The following is a 20913-nucleotide window of genomic DNA, read 5'->3' as shown; positions in this document are numbered from 1 at the left end:
AAACAGTCTTGAAAAAGAGGCATTTCAGAGATTTAATATATAAACATACCAAAGACACTACGTATTTCAAAACTGTTTCAAAATTATGCTTTTATACTTACTTCTTTTTAATGACCCCTAAATCTGAACTGGTGAGATTTTTTTTTTTTTAAGGGAAAAAAAAAGATGGTATTTAGTTACAGGTAATCACTTGAACAAACAGTTCCATCACAAACTTACTTAAGGCAAGTTCCATAGTCTGATTAGGCTTCAGGTTTTACTTCTAAAAAATAAAGGTAAAGTTCTTGATCTAGCCTATCTAACAGAAATACTGTAAGGCACAAATGACAAAGAACTAGTAAAAATTGCTTTACAAATGAAATGCTATATATATTACCTTTTTCACTTTTATACAGTGAAATGCAGCCCTCATTTCCCTCAAAAACAAAAAACAAAAAGTGAATGTTGAAAAGTTCCAAATATTGTTCTACATAAAACTAAATACAAATACCCTAATACAGATCTGACTCGAAAACATTTTAGCTTAAAAAATCATTTAGATTTTTTTCCTGTATACACTGGCATGGAGTCCTAATAAAATGTCACAGAGTTATATTTCAAACACTTGAACTTTTGTTTAAACTTAATATGCTTCACTATCTCTCAGCAATAACTTAGATGGCTGGGTCATCTGATGCCCAAATGCAAAATAAGCTGTGAAAGCTTTCACTGGGGAAAAAAATTTTCAATAAATAGCCTGAAGAAAAACATACAGAAAATGTGATCAACTTTAGAAATAAATGGACACAGACAACAATACAGACAGTGTATTGATACTAATTACAAACGTTTGACCTAGCATCTGAAAAACAGTTGCACAGTGCTCGCATCAGCAGCAAATGTAAAACTGAAACAATGCAGAGAAGATTATCATGGTCCCGATGCAGGAATGACATGCAAATTCACAAATCATTCCATGTTTCTACACAGGGCATTTTTAGGGCAGTGAAACTAGGCCTGTACGGTTCAATAACGGCGGATATAATGCATTTCTGAACTACACACCACAGTGAAGCCTAACGCAAACAATAGATTTTAGTTAATAACAGTATATCAGTATTGGTTTTCAACTGTTATGATAAATGTACCACACTAATACAAGATGTCAATAACAAGAGAAATTGTGTGTGTGTGTGTGTGTGCATGTGCGTGTGCAACATGGGAGGTTAACATGGCAACCCTGTTACTTCGTGTACAATTTTTCTGTGAACCTAAAACTGCTCTAAAAACTAAAATCTTTTAAGAGAAAAAAACAACAACAACAACAACTAAACTTCAGATAAACAAAAACCCAGCTACATAAATTTAGCACCCTTTCCAAGAGACCCAGGAGACAAAGTGTTACTACCTGCATCTTTCTGGAGAGTCTTCTCTATCTTTCCTCCGGAACTTGCTGATGGTGTCATCAATTGTGCTTCCAATTTTATCACTCAGTTCACCTAATTTATCACTGAATGGAAAAGCACTCTTGTTTTTATCCCACTCTTCATCCCATTTTGATTTGGGTTCAGGATCATATCTTTCACCTATATAAAGCATTAAAAGGAAGGCAACTCTAAGGGCATTAAATTCAAAAGGTGTCTATAGTCCTTATTTCTGAAGCTTTTCCTCATAATAAAATAGTTTTCAAAGGAAAACAGAAAGCTCCCACAGTGCTGAATCAACACAATTACAGCAAGGCACAGCATGTAGTGCCAGTCATTAAGTGGCAGGAATGCAGATTCAAAAGCTTTTGTTTATGAAAACTTACACAACCTTAATGCACAGCACAGCACATCAGGAAGTTCTTAAAAGAGTAGAGGAAAACACAAAAACCAACACAGGCTATATAAGCCAAAGAGAAATGGAAATCTTTTTGTTTTTACAAAAGTCACATAAGACATTGTATTTCATTCCTGTCTCTTAATGGTTCTTCAATTATCAGAAAAAGTATTGAACAGCAATAGTCTCTTGAAAAATACCAACTCTAAGAGACACCACTCTGAATGCTACATGTCCCATATGCTGTAAATATGCTGAAAATAACTGTCGATCTTTAATGTCATACTAGAAAAATAACTCAATGGATTTCATAGCATATGAAAGCATCTTTTAATTACTGTAAAGAGAAAAGGATATTCTAACTATCTGAAAGTACACAGACAAGAATCATGAAATATGCTCACGCAGTTCAGAACAGCGATGATCTATTCAAACACCAAGTCCAAACATATGCTGGGACTGGCAAAACCTGGGGAGACTCTGTGTGAATTTGAGAATAAAAAGAATAGATCATGGCAGTAAACAAAGACCCCAAAATGTCAAGATTTGTTTTAGTCCTTGACCATAGGGACCTAACACATGGAGAAAAACTGTAAGCACCAAATAGAACCTCTCCATTTCTGTGCCCAAACACAACTAAAAAGACAAGAGTAGAAGGTACAGAAAAATCACATGAGGTCAAAAATAAGAAAACAATGAAAATTAAGACAGGCTGGAGAGAAAGGAGAAAGTGCAATGAAAAGTAACAAAATAATCAAAAGGTGCCTGAGCCTTTGTGTTGACCTTTGGTGAACAAATTCTGGTGGCAAAAAGCCCTTTGGAGATTGAACAAAACCATTTTGCAGAAATGCCTGCGAAAACTACAAAGCCAAAATTTTCTGTAAGGAGATTTCAAAATAGGTCTACTAGACTTGAAAGTGACCACCAACTTAAAGAGAACATGACAAAATTTTAACCAGATGGCTTTATAAAAATGAGTTTTCCAATAATGTGAATGTACATTTCAATAAAAGCATGATAAGACTCTGAAAAGACAAATTTGTAGTAAAAAGTACAGTAGACGAAACTAAACTGATTAGTGTGATGGACATCCTGCTGAATGAATACCAAAAATACTGGTTTACTGGCAAGGCACCATCTAAGGTCAGAATGAAAAGACATAAAATAGTTAACGTTGGTCAGTTAAGTCTTTGAATAATATATATAACATTAAAACTAATTTTACAAGAATGTGATGCAAATACACAGGATGTTCAACTCTCTAATGCAGATGCTGCAATTAGTTCACAGTGACTGAGTCTGAGAACTTATTCAATTTTCTAAATTTATCTAATTACATATTGTGCTGGTAAAAAGAGGGTTACAAGCAATCGGAATGAGAAAATGAGCTGCAAATAGCAGTATCTTTTCAAAAACACATTAAATTGCTCTAGCTACTTTAAAAAAGCTAAAGAATAAAATAACTACGTAGGCAAATAATCCAAAAACTTCTTACTCCCCTAAACAAATAAAAACTCCAAAACATATTTAACATTGTTTAAGAGAAACATTTTTGCTTAATTCAAGAACTGACTTTTATGTGATGCTTAGACATAAAAGAAAGAAATTTTCCTGTTAAAAGCATCCTTTAATAGTTAATTAAGTACATACAGTATTTTTTTCTTTGAGAGCAAGGAAGCAAAGAAGCAAAAGGGTGAAGATATTATTTTGTAATAATCACAAGGTAAGAAATAGAAAATCTTTACACGGTTCCAATGCAGGAGTTCTGAGATCCCAGTATAATCCAAATATAAACAACCTCAGATATGGGTTGGGGGAACTGGGGAGCCCCCATATGTAGCTAAGTACACATAACACTAGCCTGTCTGTGTATACACAAAATGACCAGGGGACGGTCAGAGCTTAGAGAAGACAGAATGAGTCCAAAGGGACATGTCTGTAACAGAGAGTTATTTTCTATGCCTGTTTCAAGTACCTAATGATCTGTTTTAGGGAAACTATATTATTACATTAAAAATACACATGAGCGACAATGTTCTTAAATGTATTAGAAACAAAAAAGTGATAGGCCTAGGTGAAAAACTGACAGTATTACCGGTCACCTTTTTTCTATGTCAAATTAATTATAGGAAGAGACTGAGGCAGGACTAACTTATAGGAAGCTTACCTATTTTTGGCCCAAAATAGAGCTAATTTAGTTTCGAACTGGGAAGATGAAGCTCTCTATCAAACTTTATATTTTTATGTTCTAAATGGTGAGGTAGAGAAATATTTTTTTTCTTTTAAATATTAATTCCAAGACGGGAGGGCATATACGTTTTATTCTCTGTCAACTCAAAGTTCGTAGTCACTTAATTAACAATTAATGGTTCAAATCATATAAACAGAAAAGATGACTCCTAATATCCATATTAATAGGAGCCAAAATGAGTACTTCATATACTTTAGCATTCTATTTCTAGAAAAAAAAATGGTACTTTGTTCTTTCGTATTTCAGTGATTCTTAAAATACACCCAGGAAGCTAGACTGATGCTTAGGTGTCAGTCTGTCTTTGATACTCACTGTATCTGAATCCTCCAACACTGTCTGAGGAAACCCCAACATATTTGTCTTTGTTCTTCTTTGCTTTCTTTCGCTCCTCACGAAGCCTGTCGTCATCCTGGGCAAATTCAACCAATTCTTTCACCTTCTGGCGAATATTTATACCTTGATCCTTGCCATGCTCATCTGTGAGGATGGTAAGGGAGAAACAAAACCTTAAGAATTCAGTCAATCAAGCCCTTTAACACAAAAAACAGACATGAAAATTTCAATATAAAAAACCAACTTTAATATTTAAAATTAAAAAAAAAGACAAATAATGCTACTAAATTTTGTCATTTTCTCATCAGCAAATTCTAAGTCTTGAGATTCAATTCTGGCTTGTAAGAGCAAATAAAGATGAATTAACAAGGACCACAGATATTGGTGCCATGCAAGATCAATGAAAAATCTACTAAAAAGCATTACTAATGATGACCATACGAAAAAGACTTATATCCATAAATGTTTTCTTTTCCTATAGTATTTTAACAACAACAACAAAAAAATCCACTTTACCATTTTAATGACTACAATGCACCCAAATGCTTTGGTGTCCCCAATACAAGTTTGGAAACACTAATTACCAGGATTTAGTGTAGCTGAAAAACTGAATTTTTAAAGTGCTTTCAACTGGGGTACACTACAAAATGAAATGTGGTTTATTCTGTATCCTCGTTCACATTCAAAACACACTCTGGCCCTGCTGCCTTTGCACAGTAAATATTATTTGGTGGGAGGAAAAAAAAAACCCAGCTTCAAACAGATGTGTGTGTTTTGGAGCTCTAACCTTTTCTTCCCATATGATTAAAGCTATTCCTTTATGGACACCACAGGGGACCAGTCTCCAGTGCATATTTTAATATAAACCCGAACACTCATGTTGTGTTGGTTCTGTTGTTATTAGCCAGTCTTTTCTGCAAGTTCTTGTCTTCACTAATTAATACTCTAGGGCCCCACGTCTTGGATTCTGCACTCGTCACACAACCAGCAATAGTCACATTCTAATTAGAGCGGAGAAGCTTCTAAGCTGGTTCAGGTGACTGACAACTCCAACTACTGTTTTAATTTGCTTATAAGGTTTTTCTATTGCTCACCTACAAAGTGGTAATTTTCCAGGGATCGCAAATCATAAATGTGTTCTCTGGCACTCGTAACCACACGCTCTGATCCATTCCTTATGAGGTAAGCTAGAAGCAGCAATGACTGTAAAAATACAAGGCACCAAATGATTTAACAAAATAAATTCTGGTAGAGCTTTGGTAAGTGGTTAAAAAAAATAATTCCAACATTAGCAAATAAATAATCTTTGTGGGGGTAGGGGAGAGGCAGAGAGAGTCTCTTTACCTTATACTGGACTTTAAATACATAGTATAACTTATATTATCAATTTGAAATTCCTCTTATAACCAAGCATAGTAAGTAATTATAAACTGTCCATTGGACACCATGTGTCAAAAGATTAAAAAAAAATAGTTCTGATGTTAAAAAAGACCTGAATGTATGATACAAAAGAACGTTAAGCTTTTAGAAAGCTGGCTCGGTTTTCACTTTTCATTTGGGCAGTATGGAACTGTAAATTGTTAGAAACATCGGTTTAAACAGAGCAATTATTTGGTAATTATATGATCCCATAGTGTTTTCTGCATATAAAATTAAATTTGGAAGGATGTGACTTTTGTTTCAAAACCTTACAGCCAACAAATAAGAGAAAAAACAAACATTTAAGGGATTTCTTTTCGAGGTGATGAAAACATTCTGGTATTAAGTAGTGGTGACTGACGTACATCTTTGTGAATATACTAAAAACCACGGAATTAATGCATTTTGAACTTACCTTTGCTTGGAACAAACCTCACATAAAGAAATACTGACTATTTCATCACAAATATTATACAAGCTGAGGGACTGACAGTGAATGTTTTCAGAAACAACATCAAAACCACAGAAATAAATACAGGACTGCTCTTCAATCCTGAAAGCTAAAATGATGCTTTCAAAGTTCCAAATATAAATATTATATGCCATTTTGAAAGCACAGAAAAACTTACTCCGATAGCAAGAAAATACGGTGGGTTTGGAAAACAGGACTACCTTGTTTTAGAATTCTATGTTATATGATGAAATCAGAACTAAATAAAAAGAATCTGGTAAAAAAGTACATATTTGGGAATTTAAAATGTTAGAATTTTAGTATGTTTTAGAATCTCTAACTATGTTTTAAAGTAACATTTTTGGTGCGGTGGTGTTAATACTATTATAAATTAAGCAAATTTTTATGTAGAGATGAGAAAACATACTAGACTGGTTTTCGTTTTAATCGCTCATACACTAAATATGCATCCAACTGCAGATTCATTACTTTGATATGCACAAATATATTTTAAGAAAAATTTTAATAATATTAAAATATTTAGAAGTACTATTTATATTAATTTTAAACATTTTAGGTTCAGAATAGCTGTTTATGGTGACGAGAAAACAGAACGCAAGTAGCAAATCTACTTCTTCCATCTGTGTAAGAATATTCTATTCTGGGATTTAATGTTCTTCATAACCACTTATGTATGTATACGTTAAAATTTCAAGCATTTGTTTCCAACATGTCAAATAATAAAAACTGATGCCCATACCTTATAAACTCTTCTCCAATTTTTTTTGTTGTCTTTTAACATTCGTGACCAAAGCATGTTCATAAGTTCGGGAAATTGTTCATACATAAATGTAGCCCTGAAAAAAGAATAATTTTCCTCAAGACTCTGCAATACATTAATTTTGACAGTAGATGGCATGCTTGTTCTAAGTTACTGTGCTTTGCCAAAAAGCTTAAAAATTATAAGCTTAATTCAAAACATTTAGATACGCTTCCATAAAAATATTTTTCTCATGGTCTGTGTAATATCTAGCACGTGTGTAAGCCCCACTAATTAATATCATCTTTTACAAGCCCTTTATTTACCAGCATACTGGTCGAGATGCTCATCAAAAAAAATTTTCCTAACTTTATTTCAAGTTATTTTATACACATTTGTCAAAATTCTATGATAAGCTACGTAAGTCTCTAAACTTCACTGAAAAATAGTTTTACTTTTTTGAGCTAATTTTTAAGGGGAAATGGACTGTGTGTAGAACTTCCTCCACTAATATCTGAATGATTATACAGAATTTCTGTCTGGCAGCTAAACTGTTTAAAACTGAAAGCAAATTTCATATTTCTATGTAAAGATAGTTGGATTCTTTCTGCACTGCTGAGTCAAATTATCACTTACTTGGCAATCTCTCCCATGAGTTGCCCAGAAGGTCCCCAAGGATCGTCATTCGTTGCTTCTCGAACCTTAGACTCGATCTCTGAATAATTCATAACCACATTGGTGCTGCAGAGGAAAAAAACGCACGCACACACACAAAGATTAGCATCAAAACTGAGAAACACATGAAAACTTAATAATGACACTACTGGGTGTCCTAATGAGATACCTCTACAGGGTGGGAAAGAAAACATCTTTTGTGCATAAGCTACTTCGAGAGTACTATATAGCACATTTAAGTTATATTTAAGAAAATTTTACTATTCCATTTAGCCTTCCAGAAAACAGATGAGAGACTGATTACATTAGAGCTGGCCTAAGTCCAGCAAAAAAATGGCTTTGGGTCAAATTAAAAAGGAAATTGAACACACTAGAGTCTATTATAAAACTAAGTTGTCTGTTTCCTAACCAGATCTAGTTTACATGCACTCTTGTTTCCTTACAGAATTTCTGTAAATTAATCAGCAAAATTACAGAAGAGCTAAACATTATTTATATTGCATTTTCAAGAAGCAATGACAAGCCAAAGGTAACATTAAAAATGTTTAGAATCACTATGAACATTTAAACTGTAATCCCTTGGTCTCTTTTCACTTATTACATCATATAGGTTTTCCGTGTCACTAGTCACCATAACCCTCACTCTTGATGGCTACATAATATTCCATCAGGAGTCTGTATAACATTTAACTTTCACTTAAGACTTCAACAGTGATGAAGAACATGGGTTCTAGGAATCAGAAAGATCTGACTTCAGTTACTTTGTGACTTTTAGCAAAGTTATTCTAATTATCTTAATTTTAGTTTCCTCAAATGCAAAATGGGAGTAAGAAAGAATACTATCTAAAAGGGTGGCATCTCAAATGAAATCTATTAGTAGCATAGTGCCTGACACACAGAAATTGCTCAATACAGGCCAGCTGTCATTATTATTAAGAAAGATAATAAACACCTATTAGGAGTAATAAAAATATTACTTAATATTTTTATAAGAAAGGACTTTGAAAAGAGTCCCTTAAGATAAAAGATAGCAAAATGTTTGGTTATTAAAATAGAATTTACATACTCATATGGATTTAAGAATTCAATGACATTCTGAGAAAGAAATACTGTGAAAAGTGACAAACTATAGTAGTATCCACTTGACATCTAAAATTCCAATTATTACTGAGCAATTATTGTAACAGATGCCTATGAGTACGACCATTCAAATCTTTCACTTAAAATCAAGCCTTAGAAATACAGAAAAATCAGAATTTGGTAACTATGACTTCCATACATCTCACTCTTGCTGTATGGTTTTTCAGTTATCAGTTCTGTTTTTTAAAGGAAGGAAGGTATGGATATAATTTGTATTCAAATCTGTTTCTCAAATATAAAGAAATACAAATTTCAAATTCATTGAAAACCTTTCTCTTCCTTTACTTAAAAAAAAAAAAGACTAATAAATGGTTTGGGGTAAAATTTGAAAGGGACCATTACACATATATAACGCCAAATCACAGAATAAATTTGGCTTCTAGATTTACATCCAGAATACTGTTCTACTAAGGAAGGACAGTGAAATCCTATCACTTTCTTTCAAATCTTGGCGAAAGCTGCCTCCTAAAGTATCAACTAGTTTGATAACATAAGTATAAATTGTTTCCCTGGGACATAGTTTCCAATGCTTCCTTTACCAACTGAGACGATTAATGAATGAATTTTCCTAAAAACCCAGTAATGATCCTCTTGACAATAATTTTATGTATAGATACAAAGGAGTAACATTTTTTCCAATTTTTTTCAACAATGGAAACAAAATAAAATCAAGGCAGTCAATGACAGATTTGCAATTTAAGATGCCACAAAATGATGGATTTCAAAATGCTTTTGTTTATCCTACTGGCTGAAGAATGCGTGGCTTAGGCAGTTGTAAGTGTCAACATGCAGCTGTGGGAATGAACAATAGCAATTAGGATTATAATTCACCCAAGCATTTCATTAGCAAGAATGCACTTAAAATCTGTTTGCATTGTTTAATTTCAAGAGAACAAGATGAAAGGAGTTAATCTGTAGTCCATGCACATGAAATATTTTTACTAGAGCCTTCATAAATGCTGTAGCTTTCAGAACACTACTTTCCTTGTTCAAGCTACAAAAGCCCATGGGTCAAATGAGAAAGGTCCTGTTTCTCTAACCCTTCGCAAGATTCTTAGCTGAAGGCCTGTGTGTTTGAGTGCTGTGTGTTTACAGGAAGAGGTGGCAGACAGCCAATAATTTAAGAATCTCCTTATTTCCTTGGTTGAAAAACAATGGGAACTATATAAAATGACAACTTACCATTAAAACACACTTACAATATAGTTACAAAGTACACAAAGTACATCCACAAAATATAGCAACAATAACAAAAAATAATAAAGTTAGAACACTTCCATGAAGAGAATGGCTCTATTTTAAAGCCATTTTTCCAGTGAAACGGTTGCTTTCAGAAACTGCAAAGAACTCTGAAGATGAGATCCGCTGGCTATAAAGAATTCCAAAATAAAGTATTTTTAAGCTGCACCTAATTCAGAAACAAATGTAAACTAAAACAAAACAACACACTACTGTATAGTTTGGCCTTACTCCAGGTCATTTAAAAATAACTATTTCTAAAAAGGTAGAAATGGCATTTTGATCCTTCCTTTCCCATGTTTTCAGTTGCCCTCAATCCACACCCTACCCATAATTCCAGTGACCTTTTTTAAAAAGGAAAATAACCTCTTCCCAACCCCCACCAAAAAAAAAAAAAGTTAAAAAGAAATTACATCCAGATGTGAAAGGAAAAAATAGCTAGTTTAATTCTTAAAACTTCCTATGATTGACAAAAATGTTTTAAGAATGGATAATTCAGACACTAGAGGGGGCTCTCTCAACAGTTTTTTAAAGCACCAAATTCAGACAAAGGTCTAGGATGTGTTCTGCAAGTAAAATTCTAGGAAATTACCATGAAATAACCAAAAAGTGAAGAATATTAAGAATCTGCTCATGTTCTGAAGATTTTACCTTAAAGCAGTATTGAACCACACTCATTATTGTTTGTTATCAGTAAGACTTCACTGCATCTACAGTCCTTTTCATGCTTTCACATTTGCCCCTCACAGCACCCTAACAGGCAGGACAGGACTAAGGGAGATCCAGTGAGAGTACTTAACCCTCGACAACCCAGCACCACTCACTCATTGGATCTTTAATGCCAAAGACTAAAAGTTACTGCCCTCAACTTCTGTACACATACTCCTGTGACTGTATTCACATGGCCAATGTTCAATTATTCAAGGGCTGACTATTCAATTTGTAAATTATTAGTGTTCACTTGGCTCTGTTCTTTATTCCTCATTTTCTGTTTATTGCACTGCTCACTACTGATAGAATACCAAATTATTTTACTTAGTAACAGTTTGGGAACAGGTTTTAGAGGCAAGATTGGTTGAAAGTGAACTAACGTGGGACTTTTACTTATAGATGGCCAATGCTTCTTCTAATCTGCATTAAGAATAATCAGTAAAATAACTGACAAGAAAACATTTGAATAGTTCTTATTGATATATTTTCCTGTCAAAAGTTCAATATGCTTTGTTAAAACAAAACTATATACCAAGAGAAAAGGTAAAGCTTAGGTACAATTCAGTTCTAACTACCAGCAAAGGAATAAGGAAACTGAAACAGATTGATGCAGTAGAAAGTATTTTTTCCCAGCTTGTCCTTTTAATTTTACCTCCTTTAAAAAAAAAAAAGTCGTATTTTTCATGTTTTCTTCTTTTTGTTTTAAACTTACTATATAAAGCCTTCATTCACTCTGAGATCAGGAAAATATTTAGCAGTATTTTCTCTTAGACCTTTAAATTTGTATTTTATTCTATGCATGCACACATACATCCACACTTAGAGAGAGTCTCACTAACAGGAAAACAGGCAGCAAGAGACAGAGACACAACATTCAAAGTAATGGTTTTAAATAACAGTATTTTTTTCTTTATACTTTCCTGTATTTTCCAAATTTCCTCCCATGAACTTTAACCAAGGAGAAACTTTTAAATGCCATTAAAAATAGAAATCAAGTACATTATCATCATTAGCAACCTTTTAACTTTCATCAGCAAATAAGCATCATGGTAGCCCACGTATGTATTATTTGTACTTCCAACATCTTGTTTTTATCAGGCTAATAAGTGCAGCAAACTAGTAACTAATGTATATGTATACATACTAAAATATGTATACCAAGTGCTATATGTGTAAAACTACAGGGATCAATTTAAGTACCTAATATTAAAATTAACATGTTTTTAAGAAACTCTTTTAGGAAAGAATAATTCTTGAACATTAAAACTTACACTAAAAACTCACCTCTTAATCTCAATGCCACAAAGATTTCAGAAGATACTTTTATGACACAGGTAAAACTATTATGCTCCCATTAATAAAGTATCAATCTTTAAATAACTTTTTAAAAATAATAAAACACCCATAAAATAAACACTGAAAAAGAAAGTTTTCTCAGGTAACAAATTCCTTCTTTTAATGCTTGTTCCTTTTTTTTTTTTTTTAAGCTTCTGGCCAAAACATTAGGAAAATAGTTTTAAGAATACTTGCTCTAAAAGTGTGATATAGACCATTTGATATTCAGTTTTCATCAGGGGACCTCCTTTACCACATGACCCTTATTTGCAAGCTAAACATTTTATAGGTTCAATACTGATTTTAAAACCAAGTACATGGTATTACAATCCTGTGAACAGAATCATATTTATGATCAACAACCAAGAAGTCTACCACTTCTAAATTCAACAAATACATAACTTTCATTGTCAGCAGAAAATCTGAAGCTGTACAGAAATGGTGTGGGGAGGTGGAAAAACCGATTCATCTACTTGGCTGGATATTTGCTACCCATGGAAAAAAAAAAGTATTTTCTTGACCTGAAAGTAAAATACAAAACAATGAAAAATGTCTTTTTAAAATTTTTTTTAAGATTTATTTATTTTTGAGAGAGGGAGAGAGACATAGCGTGAGCAGGAGAAGGGTGGAGAGACAGGGAGGGCGACACAGACTCAGAAGCAGGCTGTAGGCTCCAGGCTCTGAGCTGTTAGCACAGAGCCCAATATGGGGCTCGAATTGATGAACTGTGATATCATGACCCGAGCCGAAGTCAGACGCTTAAATGACTGAGCCACCCAGGTGTCCCGAAAAATGTCTTAACAAAAGGACTGGTTCAGTAGAATTAATATTGCTAAAGCAAATATTATCATATTTGATTATAAAGTATCTTAGTTATAAAATAGCTACAGTGCTAATATAAGGAATAAATTACAGTGTTCCCTCCACACCAGAAGAAAACTAATATAATAAATATTGGAAAGTAGAGAAAAAAACAAATACAACAAACCTACTGCTGGCCACTTTCTCTCTAGTGCTGCCATGCTGTCATTAGCAGCAGTGGCCCCTTCTACCAAACAGAAAGAAAATGAGTGAGTAGAGAGGAAAAGTATATTTAATATAATATATTTAATAGCAATATAATAGCAGTATTATAGCAATATTTAATAGAAATATAATAATATTTAATAGCAACTCCTTGGTAGAGAAATTAAATAAGCTCACTTGTATCATCACAAGACTAGTAAGCAGCTGATGTTTAAACTGCTGGGTTTTCTAATTCTAAAGCCCATATTATACCACAATGCCCTAAAATCAGAGAATTAGTAATATCATCCGACCTAAAAGAAAAAGCTTCTTAGTTAATAAATTAAGATGACATCACAAACTGTGCTACTAAAAGAAATGCTGAATTAATCTTTAAAGAAATATATTCCCAGTTATGGAAATTATATTTTCTTTGGTTTTACTAAATACTAAATAATGAACTATCCAAGTGGAAAGGAGGAAACCAATGTGTTCCCCCCCCTCTTAAACACAAATACTCTTAAAAGCAAGGTAAAAAAACCCATTTTGAATAGGGAAAAACTGAAATTGAAGACCTCTAAAATCTCAGGCTCTCTTATCCATTCTTCTGTAGTAACAAGACTTCAGAAGAATAACCTGGTTATTTAAAAAACATATACCCTATTTCAATCTATTTATATCATAAATATGTGGGATGCTCATGTGCATATTATTTATGACTTCACCTATTTACACAGAGGACTATGCTGGATTATGTATTTTCTGTTTTCCTCTTTACTTTTCAAGAGGGAACATTAAAATACTAAATGCTGAAACATGAGACTTTCTGCTTTTTAAAATAACCATCAAGAATTTGCACTGAAATACTATACTTCATGCTTTAGCTATCACAGTAAAAAAAAATTAACACCAAATAAATATTAAAGAACAGTTTACTGCCAGGTTTTACTGAGGCAGGAGGGGACTCCCATAGTTCTTTTTAAAGCTTCTACTTTTAGAATATTCTGGATACACAAAGATCAAGTTAGATACTATAACCGGATACCTAAAACATTTTAAAAACAGTACAGACAGAAAAACTGCTGAAGTCCAAACACAAGCTGCCTGCTTACGACATGAAAACCACAGAAAATGTATTAACGTTCAAAAACACCAATTCAGTTGTTCATTCCCCACATATGACAAGAGAAAAGCACCTCTAGCTGATGTAACACTGAATTTCTAATTGTTTTAAGATGTAACAAAATTAAGGTGTATCTACTCTTTTCTAAGGCAAAAGCTATTCTTCCACCATACTACTAACAAATTCTTTGATCCATTCTGATTGATGTTGGCCTTCAATTCCAGTAATAGTTTAATCCATGGGGATGGAGAATTGGGAGTCCAAAATTTAACCACCCCTGATGTTTTCAGAAAGTATATTTTCAGTTTTTTTGCAGAGGACAATGGGGAACAAATTAAACACTGAACATATTCTGCACGTAGAAATGACTAAGAATAAACCTCTAACATTCATGAACGATTAACAGAAAACCTTTATCTTAAAAATTACAAAGACAAAAATGGTTGTACAGACTCCTGACAATCTCCCAAATTCGATCAAGACTTTAAAGTATCCTGTACTTATTATACTTCCCCAACACATGGTAAAAATAGTTAGATTCATCAAGTTTTCTTTCTTAGGTAGGAAACTTATGCATGGCAGAACACTTTTCATAATTTTTTTTTTTATTGATTCTGTATAATTTGATTGTGTCATTAATCCAAGGTACTACCAAACCCAATGTGTTCTTCTCTAAATACCCTTTGTAAAGCTACTATTTTCTGTTAATAATAATTTTCTCAGGCTCTGGCACATTCACTACCAGTACTGGAGGTTGGCTTTCTTGATTTGTTGTTCACAAAGAAATTAAGTTACAACAGCCCCAGAGCTGTAACATAACAAAGCCGAGCTGCCCAGTGGATGCCAATGAAAGGCTTGGCTAAGTGACTTGTCCCCACAGCTGCAAATAAGATTTGGATCATAATAAAATTGTACATTATTTCCTGTTAACAAATCTAGATCTGTTTTACAAAGTCAAAACTGAACAAAAATCTACTACATTTTAGAAAGGAGGATGGTTACACAGTAGGAAATGTAATACAAAAAAATATTTAAGAACTTTTATCAGTAACTGACATTAACCGATTTATCACATATTTTCTAATCTCTAAATATACCCATTACAGATTATTAGTACTCCAAATGATATCATTACCTAAAGATTTCAAGCTTAAAACCTAGCATTCCAAATCCATATAATTTCAAATTGTGCGTTAAATAAATAGTTGGTCCCTTGCTTAAGGAAGAGTTTACCTAACATTCCAGGAAAATTTCCAGTACTGATTCAATATCAGTTTACATGAGCCCAAACTAACAACTTACATCTAAAATATCTGAGATTTCTAACAACTGATATGTTTATCACTTAAGTATAATAAAGCTGTTCTAAAATGCAACTAGCAGAAGTAATGTCTTATGAACTTTTTTCCAAAAAACAAAAAAAACCCCACAGAAAATCATTATTTTGCAGTTTATGTAGAATTCAGGGTTAGGAAAGGTTACATAAAATCGGTAAGCCTTAAAGAAGTCAATACTCCAAGTTTAGTTTCTCATGGCAAACTACGTGCCAGATTAGAATGTATACATAAATTGATCACTAAATGATACAAACTTATGGAAGCAATGACTAAAATACTTTTCTATATAAAAGTTTATATGTTAAATGTTTATAGTCCAATATAAAGTCTTCAGGGAAAGATTAGAAGCCACACATAATTATTCCAATGACTCAAAAAATTAAGGAATTAATCCAAAACAAAAAATACTTAAACCAGGATGGTAGTTGGATTTCTGCCCCTTGAAGTCTGTCATTGAATTCTTTTTTCCAAAAGTTACCGACCTCTTGATCACTATTAAGTGTGACTTAAACTGGCAATTTTTCAAGGAAAGAGTTTTAGTAATTTATGTAACAGATGTGCAAAAAAAATTACATGAATGAGATAAGCCAAGAAAAACATCCTGATGTCCACAACTAAATTATGACCTGTGGGAGGAAGAAACTATAAAATTATTTCCCCTTCCTTACAACTTCAGTGGTTAGCAATACGAAATAAAATAACCTGTTTGATAGCAACCCATTTCCAAACATTTAAAATGGGCCTGGGCTCTAGGAACTGTTCCAAACACAAGCCCACCCTAAAGGAAACTACTGCAAATTTATGTATTTTCATAATCTGCTTCATCTTTTATGGCTATTTTGTAGGAAAGCAAAGTAATATGTACATTAATTGACCAATAATTAGAGATTAATATGGCCTGAATTTTGTCGTGGACTCCTGGACAAATCAACCACTCTGTGTCTCAAGTTTCCTCATCTGAAAGACAGTTCCTATGTATAATAGAGATTAAATGAAATGGTTAAGGGTACCATTTAGCACACATGGTCATTTTTCTGCCAGTATTTATTTTTAGTTTGAAGGTATTCTTTATATGGTCCCTTAGAGTAAACTAATTCTTATTACTTACATCTCATTCATTGTTGCAGAACTTTACAGTCATGGTAACTAGCAGTCTATCTGACCCAAAGCATAGATACTGAAATGAAGATCTTGAAAATGTTAAGTATATAGGTAAGGCAAAAACAACTATTATTAAGAAGTGGCCAAAGACCTGGAAATGAGTATTACTAAGAAATTATTAACACTAATAATACTAATAATATAATATTACAGTAGTAATACTATTAATGCAAGCCCTGGCAGAGAACAACTATTTTATGCTTAACAGAGTTTTTATTTTGAAGTTTACTGTTACTAATCTTGAGCTACAGTTTTATTTTACATAAAGTAGCAATTTCTTTTTTAGTGGTAACCTGACATCATCTGATCAAATAAGTAAAAAGTCCCTTTTTTTGGATTCACTAAACTCATTCACATCTACTGATGGAGTTGCACATCCCAAAGCAAAATTAAAGCAAAAACAAAGACTTTTAAGCTATTATAAGAAGGGAAATTATCTAGCATTATCAGAAACTGCAGAATTCTGAGCTTTCAAAATGCCCAAAATAAGGTCATATAATTCATTCCATGAGGTGGCTGTCTGAAGAAAGCATTTTAGAAGGGCCACAATACCTGGTTTCTATATCCTGCTTCCTTTGCAAGAGCACAAATCATTAAATGAAGAAATGTCTGGATGTTCATGGATCTTGATGGTTTATGTAGAAACCCTTCTACTTTCCCTCTAGCATAGGTGCTGCTGCTACCATGAGCTGGGTAGCAGATGACAAGCTTAAAAAAAGCTGTCCCAACCACTGGCTAGTCCCATGATGCTAAAGAGTTATTTTTTTTCCAGAGAAATTTTCTGGTGCCAATTAAGATTTGGGGAAGGGATGTTCTATGGCTGGCAAAAGAAGGTATTTGTTATGTGATTCAGGAAAGTGAGATAAGTTGTTTCTAAAACGTGGCAGCAATGGTACATGGGACAATATAGCAATCAAACAGGCAGAGGGTACACACTAGAAAATTCTTTTCCTTTCACTGCCATAGAAAAACAGCTCCCACAACACAAATCTGATGAACAGTAACTACTATCAACTATATAAAAACACATGTACATGTGGACAAAATCTAGAAGGAAAAAAAAAACGTGAAAACCTGTATGTGGACGGAGACAATTTTATTTATACGATGAAAAAAAATCGATCACTTTTAAAGAAAAGAAAAACAGCACTTGTGTATAAAACTTCTCTTCACTTGTTAGGGCAGTGTCCCATGGCTGAGCTGATTTAATTCTGCTGAGGATCAGTTTCCACTCTCTTGGCTCAGCAGCCTCTTTATGTTATATCAGTGCCCTATCTGCACAGATAAAAGCTTTCTGAAGACCCGCTTTGGATAAAGGACCAGAGGTAAGGGTGTCAAGTTGCCTTCTTCTCTTGGCTAGCTGCAAAACAGTGTTGGAGACTATTCCGTAGGAATGCTAGCCCCAACCCAATTCTATTTTCTACTTCCAGCTGATTTTTTCTTTATCCTCTATCTCTGTAATTTTTAAGATTTCCATTTTTACTTTCTTCTAAAACAGTACTCTAGTATTTTGTGAAACATGGTAAGATTTTGGAGATGTTATGTAAAACTAAGGCAATTTATTACTACAGCACTTCTCAGAGACTATATTCTAACATGCTTTGAGAATCTCAAAGAGGGGATCATATTAAACATGGCTAAAATTTTGGTGATAACATTCCTTCTCCCTGGAGCATTTTCTAAGTGTTCCAAAAAACCCACTTTGGGGTTTTTACCCTATTTTTTAAAACTTCCCTTCATATTAGACTCACAAAAATGTCTATACCTTTCATCTTACCACTCTTGTTTTTAGTATCTGTTATTTCTTATTCTTTTTTAATGGATAGCTTTTCCTTTTAACCTTTTATGTTTTTAAATTCTTATCTGATGGCTGGTTTTAGGCCTTTTATCTTGCTTTACATCTCACTTATTTTTAACCTATTAAAAAAAAAAACCTTGATTGATCTTTACTGTTGATTTCAGTTTCCTATCTTGTTTATTTTAAGTCTCATCAGTATTACTTTTTGGGCCCCTTTTTTCCACTGAGTTTTTAAAAACTTTTAAACTTTATTCCAACCTCTTCAAAGTTCTCTATTTTTAGCTTTAAGTTCTCAATCCTCATTTAATAATGTCTTTCCTTTTTTCTTGCACGTTTTACTTATTTTACATTTTATAACACATCACTGAATGAACAGAAACAGCACAAAGAGCTCAAGAAAAGAGAGGAATTGGCTCTTCTCACAGTCCCTAACTCTCACACTCACTGCTGTTTTTCTGGCCCTCCCGATGCAGGGGTAACATTTTTCACAAGGATCAATGAAACACGTATATGAGATACTCAAAATGAGATTAGCTTTATTAAGTCCCAAGGGGTGATAAAATTCTTCTTCTTCCAGATTAGAGATGCTTTTTAACAATAAAATTATTAGTTTTCATGTACTTGAGAAGGAGCAACATTCAGGCAGCTTCACGATTTCTCAGGGTGAAACATGATCTGCAGGGTACATGGTAAGGCCAGGCAGACTGCATGCAGGTGCTGGGTGTTTGGAGTCATCTTTGGGAGCCTTTTCCCTCAGTGCCTGCTTCCCATTAATTTCCAAGACCTGTTTGTGCTGCATTAAAAATACAAAGCACTCATCTCTCTAGTCTAGGCTCCAACAATAGCCATTTAACAATGTCTCCATTTGGGGTGTGTTCTCCACTTATCCTTCAAACCGTTGACTAGATTCAGCTTCCTAATATATTTACCGTTGGCCATGTGGTCCACCACAAATTCATCACCACCTTCCCCAAGTATTTTCCTCTTTGTGTTATCAGTGGACAGTACCATCCAGAGTTACAGCTTCAACATCATAATTCATTACTTCCCTCCCCTCCTATTCAGCATTAAATCCATTTTCCTGGACTTTTCTACCTACGGTGGTTCCTAAGTGTCTCTAATATGTCCATCTACTTCTCCCTACCCACGTTGCCACTACCTCAGCGCAGGGTCACGACCATTTCCCACCCAGATTATTGCCAACAATCTTATAACTAGTGTCTCTGCTTTTCCTCTATCTCCCACCAGACCAGAGCCAAAGTGAACTCTTGCTGAAATACAAATCCTATGTAACTGAGCCCCCATTTTTTAAATCCAACAAAGGCTTCCGTTGGAAGCCTTCAAGATGAAGTCCAAATTCCTTAACATGACAAAAAGTCTTTCATGTGGGATATCAATTTACTCTTTCAGTCCCATCACCATCATTCTCACCTCCAGGCCTTTGCATGAATTGTTTCCTGTCTGTAAGTCCTCTACCCACTCAGCCCTGTCACTGGCCTCACTTCACCTTATCATCAGGGTTTAGTTTAAATGCCACTTCCTCCAAGAAACCTTCCTTTAACTCTGGGGATCTGCCTATATGCTCTTCATAGCACCCTGCTCTTTATCTTGAACTAAAACTAAAACTAGTGTACTATAACAGGCACATTTGTTTTCTTGTCTCCCCCTCTGGACTGAAAACATCCAGAGGACACAAGTTGTCTCTAACTTTATTTTTAATTTTTAGTTTATTTATTTTGTGAGAGAGACAGCATGAGCAGCAGAGGGGCAGAGAGGGAGAGAGAAGGGGAGAGAGAGAGGGAGGGAGAGAGGGAGGGAGGGAGGGAGGGAGGGAGGGAAAGAAAGAAAGAAAGAGAAAGAAAGAGAGAAAGAAAGAAAGAAACAGACAGTATCCCAAGCAGTCTTGTGTTGTCAACACAAGAGCCTGACGTGGAGCTCGATCTCACAAACTGTGAGATCATAATCTGAGCCGAAATCAAGAGTCAGACACTTAACTGACTGAGCCAGCCAGGCACCCCTGTCTCTCACTTCAAAGATCCCCAGTGCCTGTAACAGACTTGGTGATAGCAGATGTTCCATAATATTTATTAAGTAATTGAGCAAATAGGTTAAATAGCTTCTTCCCTTTGACTCAAAAAGTTCTGGTGTTCAGGACCTACCTGACCTGGCCTCAATCTACCTGCCTAGCCTTTCTTCCCACTGCTTCTATTTTATTTCCTTTATGGGATAACAACTGAAATTTAAACACGCCCTTTCTTACCTCAGTAAGTGTTCACTCCCAGAATTATCTCCTTTCAGTAAAACTCAAACCTAGTCTTTAACAAAGATGCAAAAGTAAAGTCCTCCTGATTCCTGCCAACCCATAACCTCCCCTT

The 20913-nt window shown here is 34.1% G+C and overlaps 1 protein-coding gene and 1 non-coding gene across 3 annotated transcripts in view; one reads left to right on the top strand and one right to left on the bottom strand.

Moving 5' to 3' along the window:
* Positions 1-20913, bottom strand: part of CLINT1 (clathrin interactor 1) — a 56721-nt gene that overhangs the window by 20275 nt on the left and 15533 nt on the right. For both annotated transcript variants that reach the window (XM_049647879.1, XM_049647880.1), the window contains exons 2-6: positions 7651-7755; positions 7015-7111; positions 5479-5587; positions 4364-4528; positions 1388-1565 (exon numbers count right to left, since the gene is read on the bottom strand). In XM_049647879.1, the coding sequence (XP_049503836.1) occupies positions 1388-1565; positions 4364-4528; positions 5479-5587; positions 7015-7111; positions 7651-7755 (654 nt within the window). The remainder of the gene's footprint in view (positions 1-1387; positions 1566-4363; positions 4529-5478; positions 5588-7014; positions 7112-7650; positions 7756-20913) is intronic.
* Positions 860-963, top strand: LOC125935867 (U6 spliceosomal RNA). Its single transcript, XR_007461849.1, has one exon. It is a non-coding gene; the product is annotated as a U6 spliceosomal RNA (small nuclear RNA).

This window comes from Panthera uncia (genome assembly GCF_023721935.1).
Source record: "Panthera uncia isolate 11264 chromosome A1 unlocalized genomic scaffold, Puncia_PCG_1.0 HiC_scaffold_17, whole genome shotgun sequence".
In the NCBI taxonomy this organism is placed as follows: Eukaryota; Metazoa; Chordata; class Mammalia; order Carnivora; family Felidae; genus Panthera; species Panthera uncia.
This window is presented reverse-complemented; position numbering and strand designations above follow the sequence as displayed.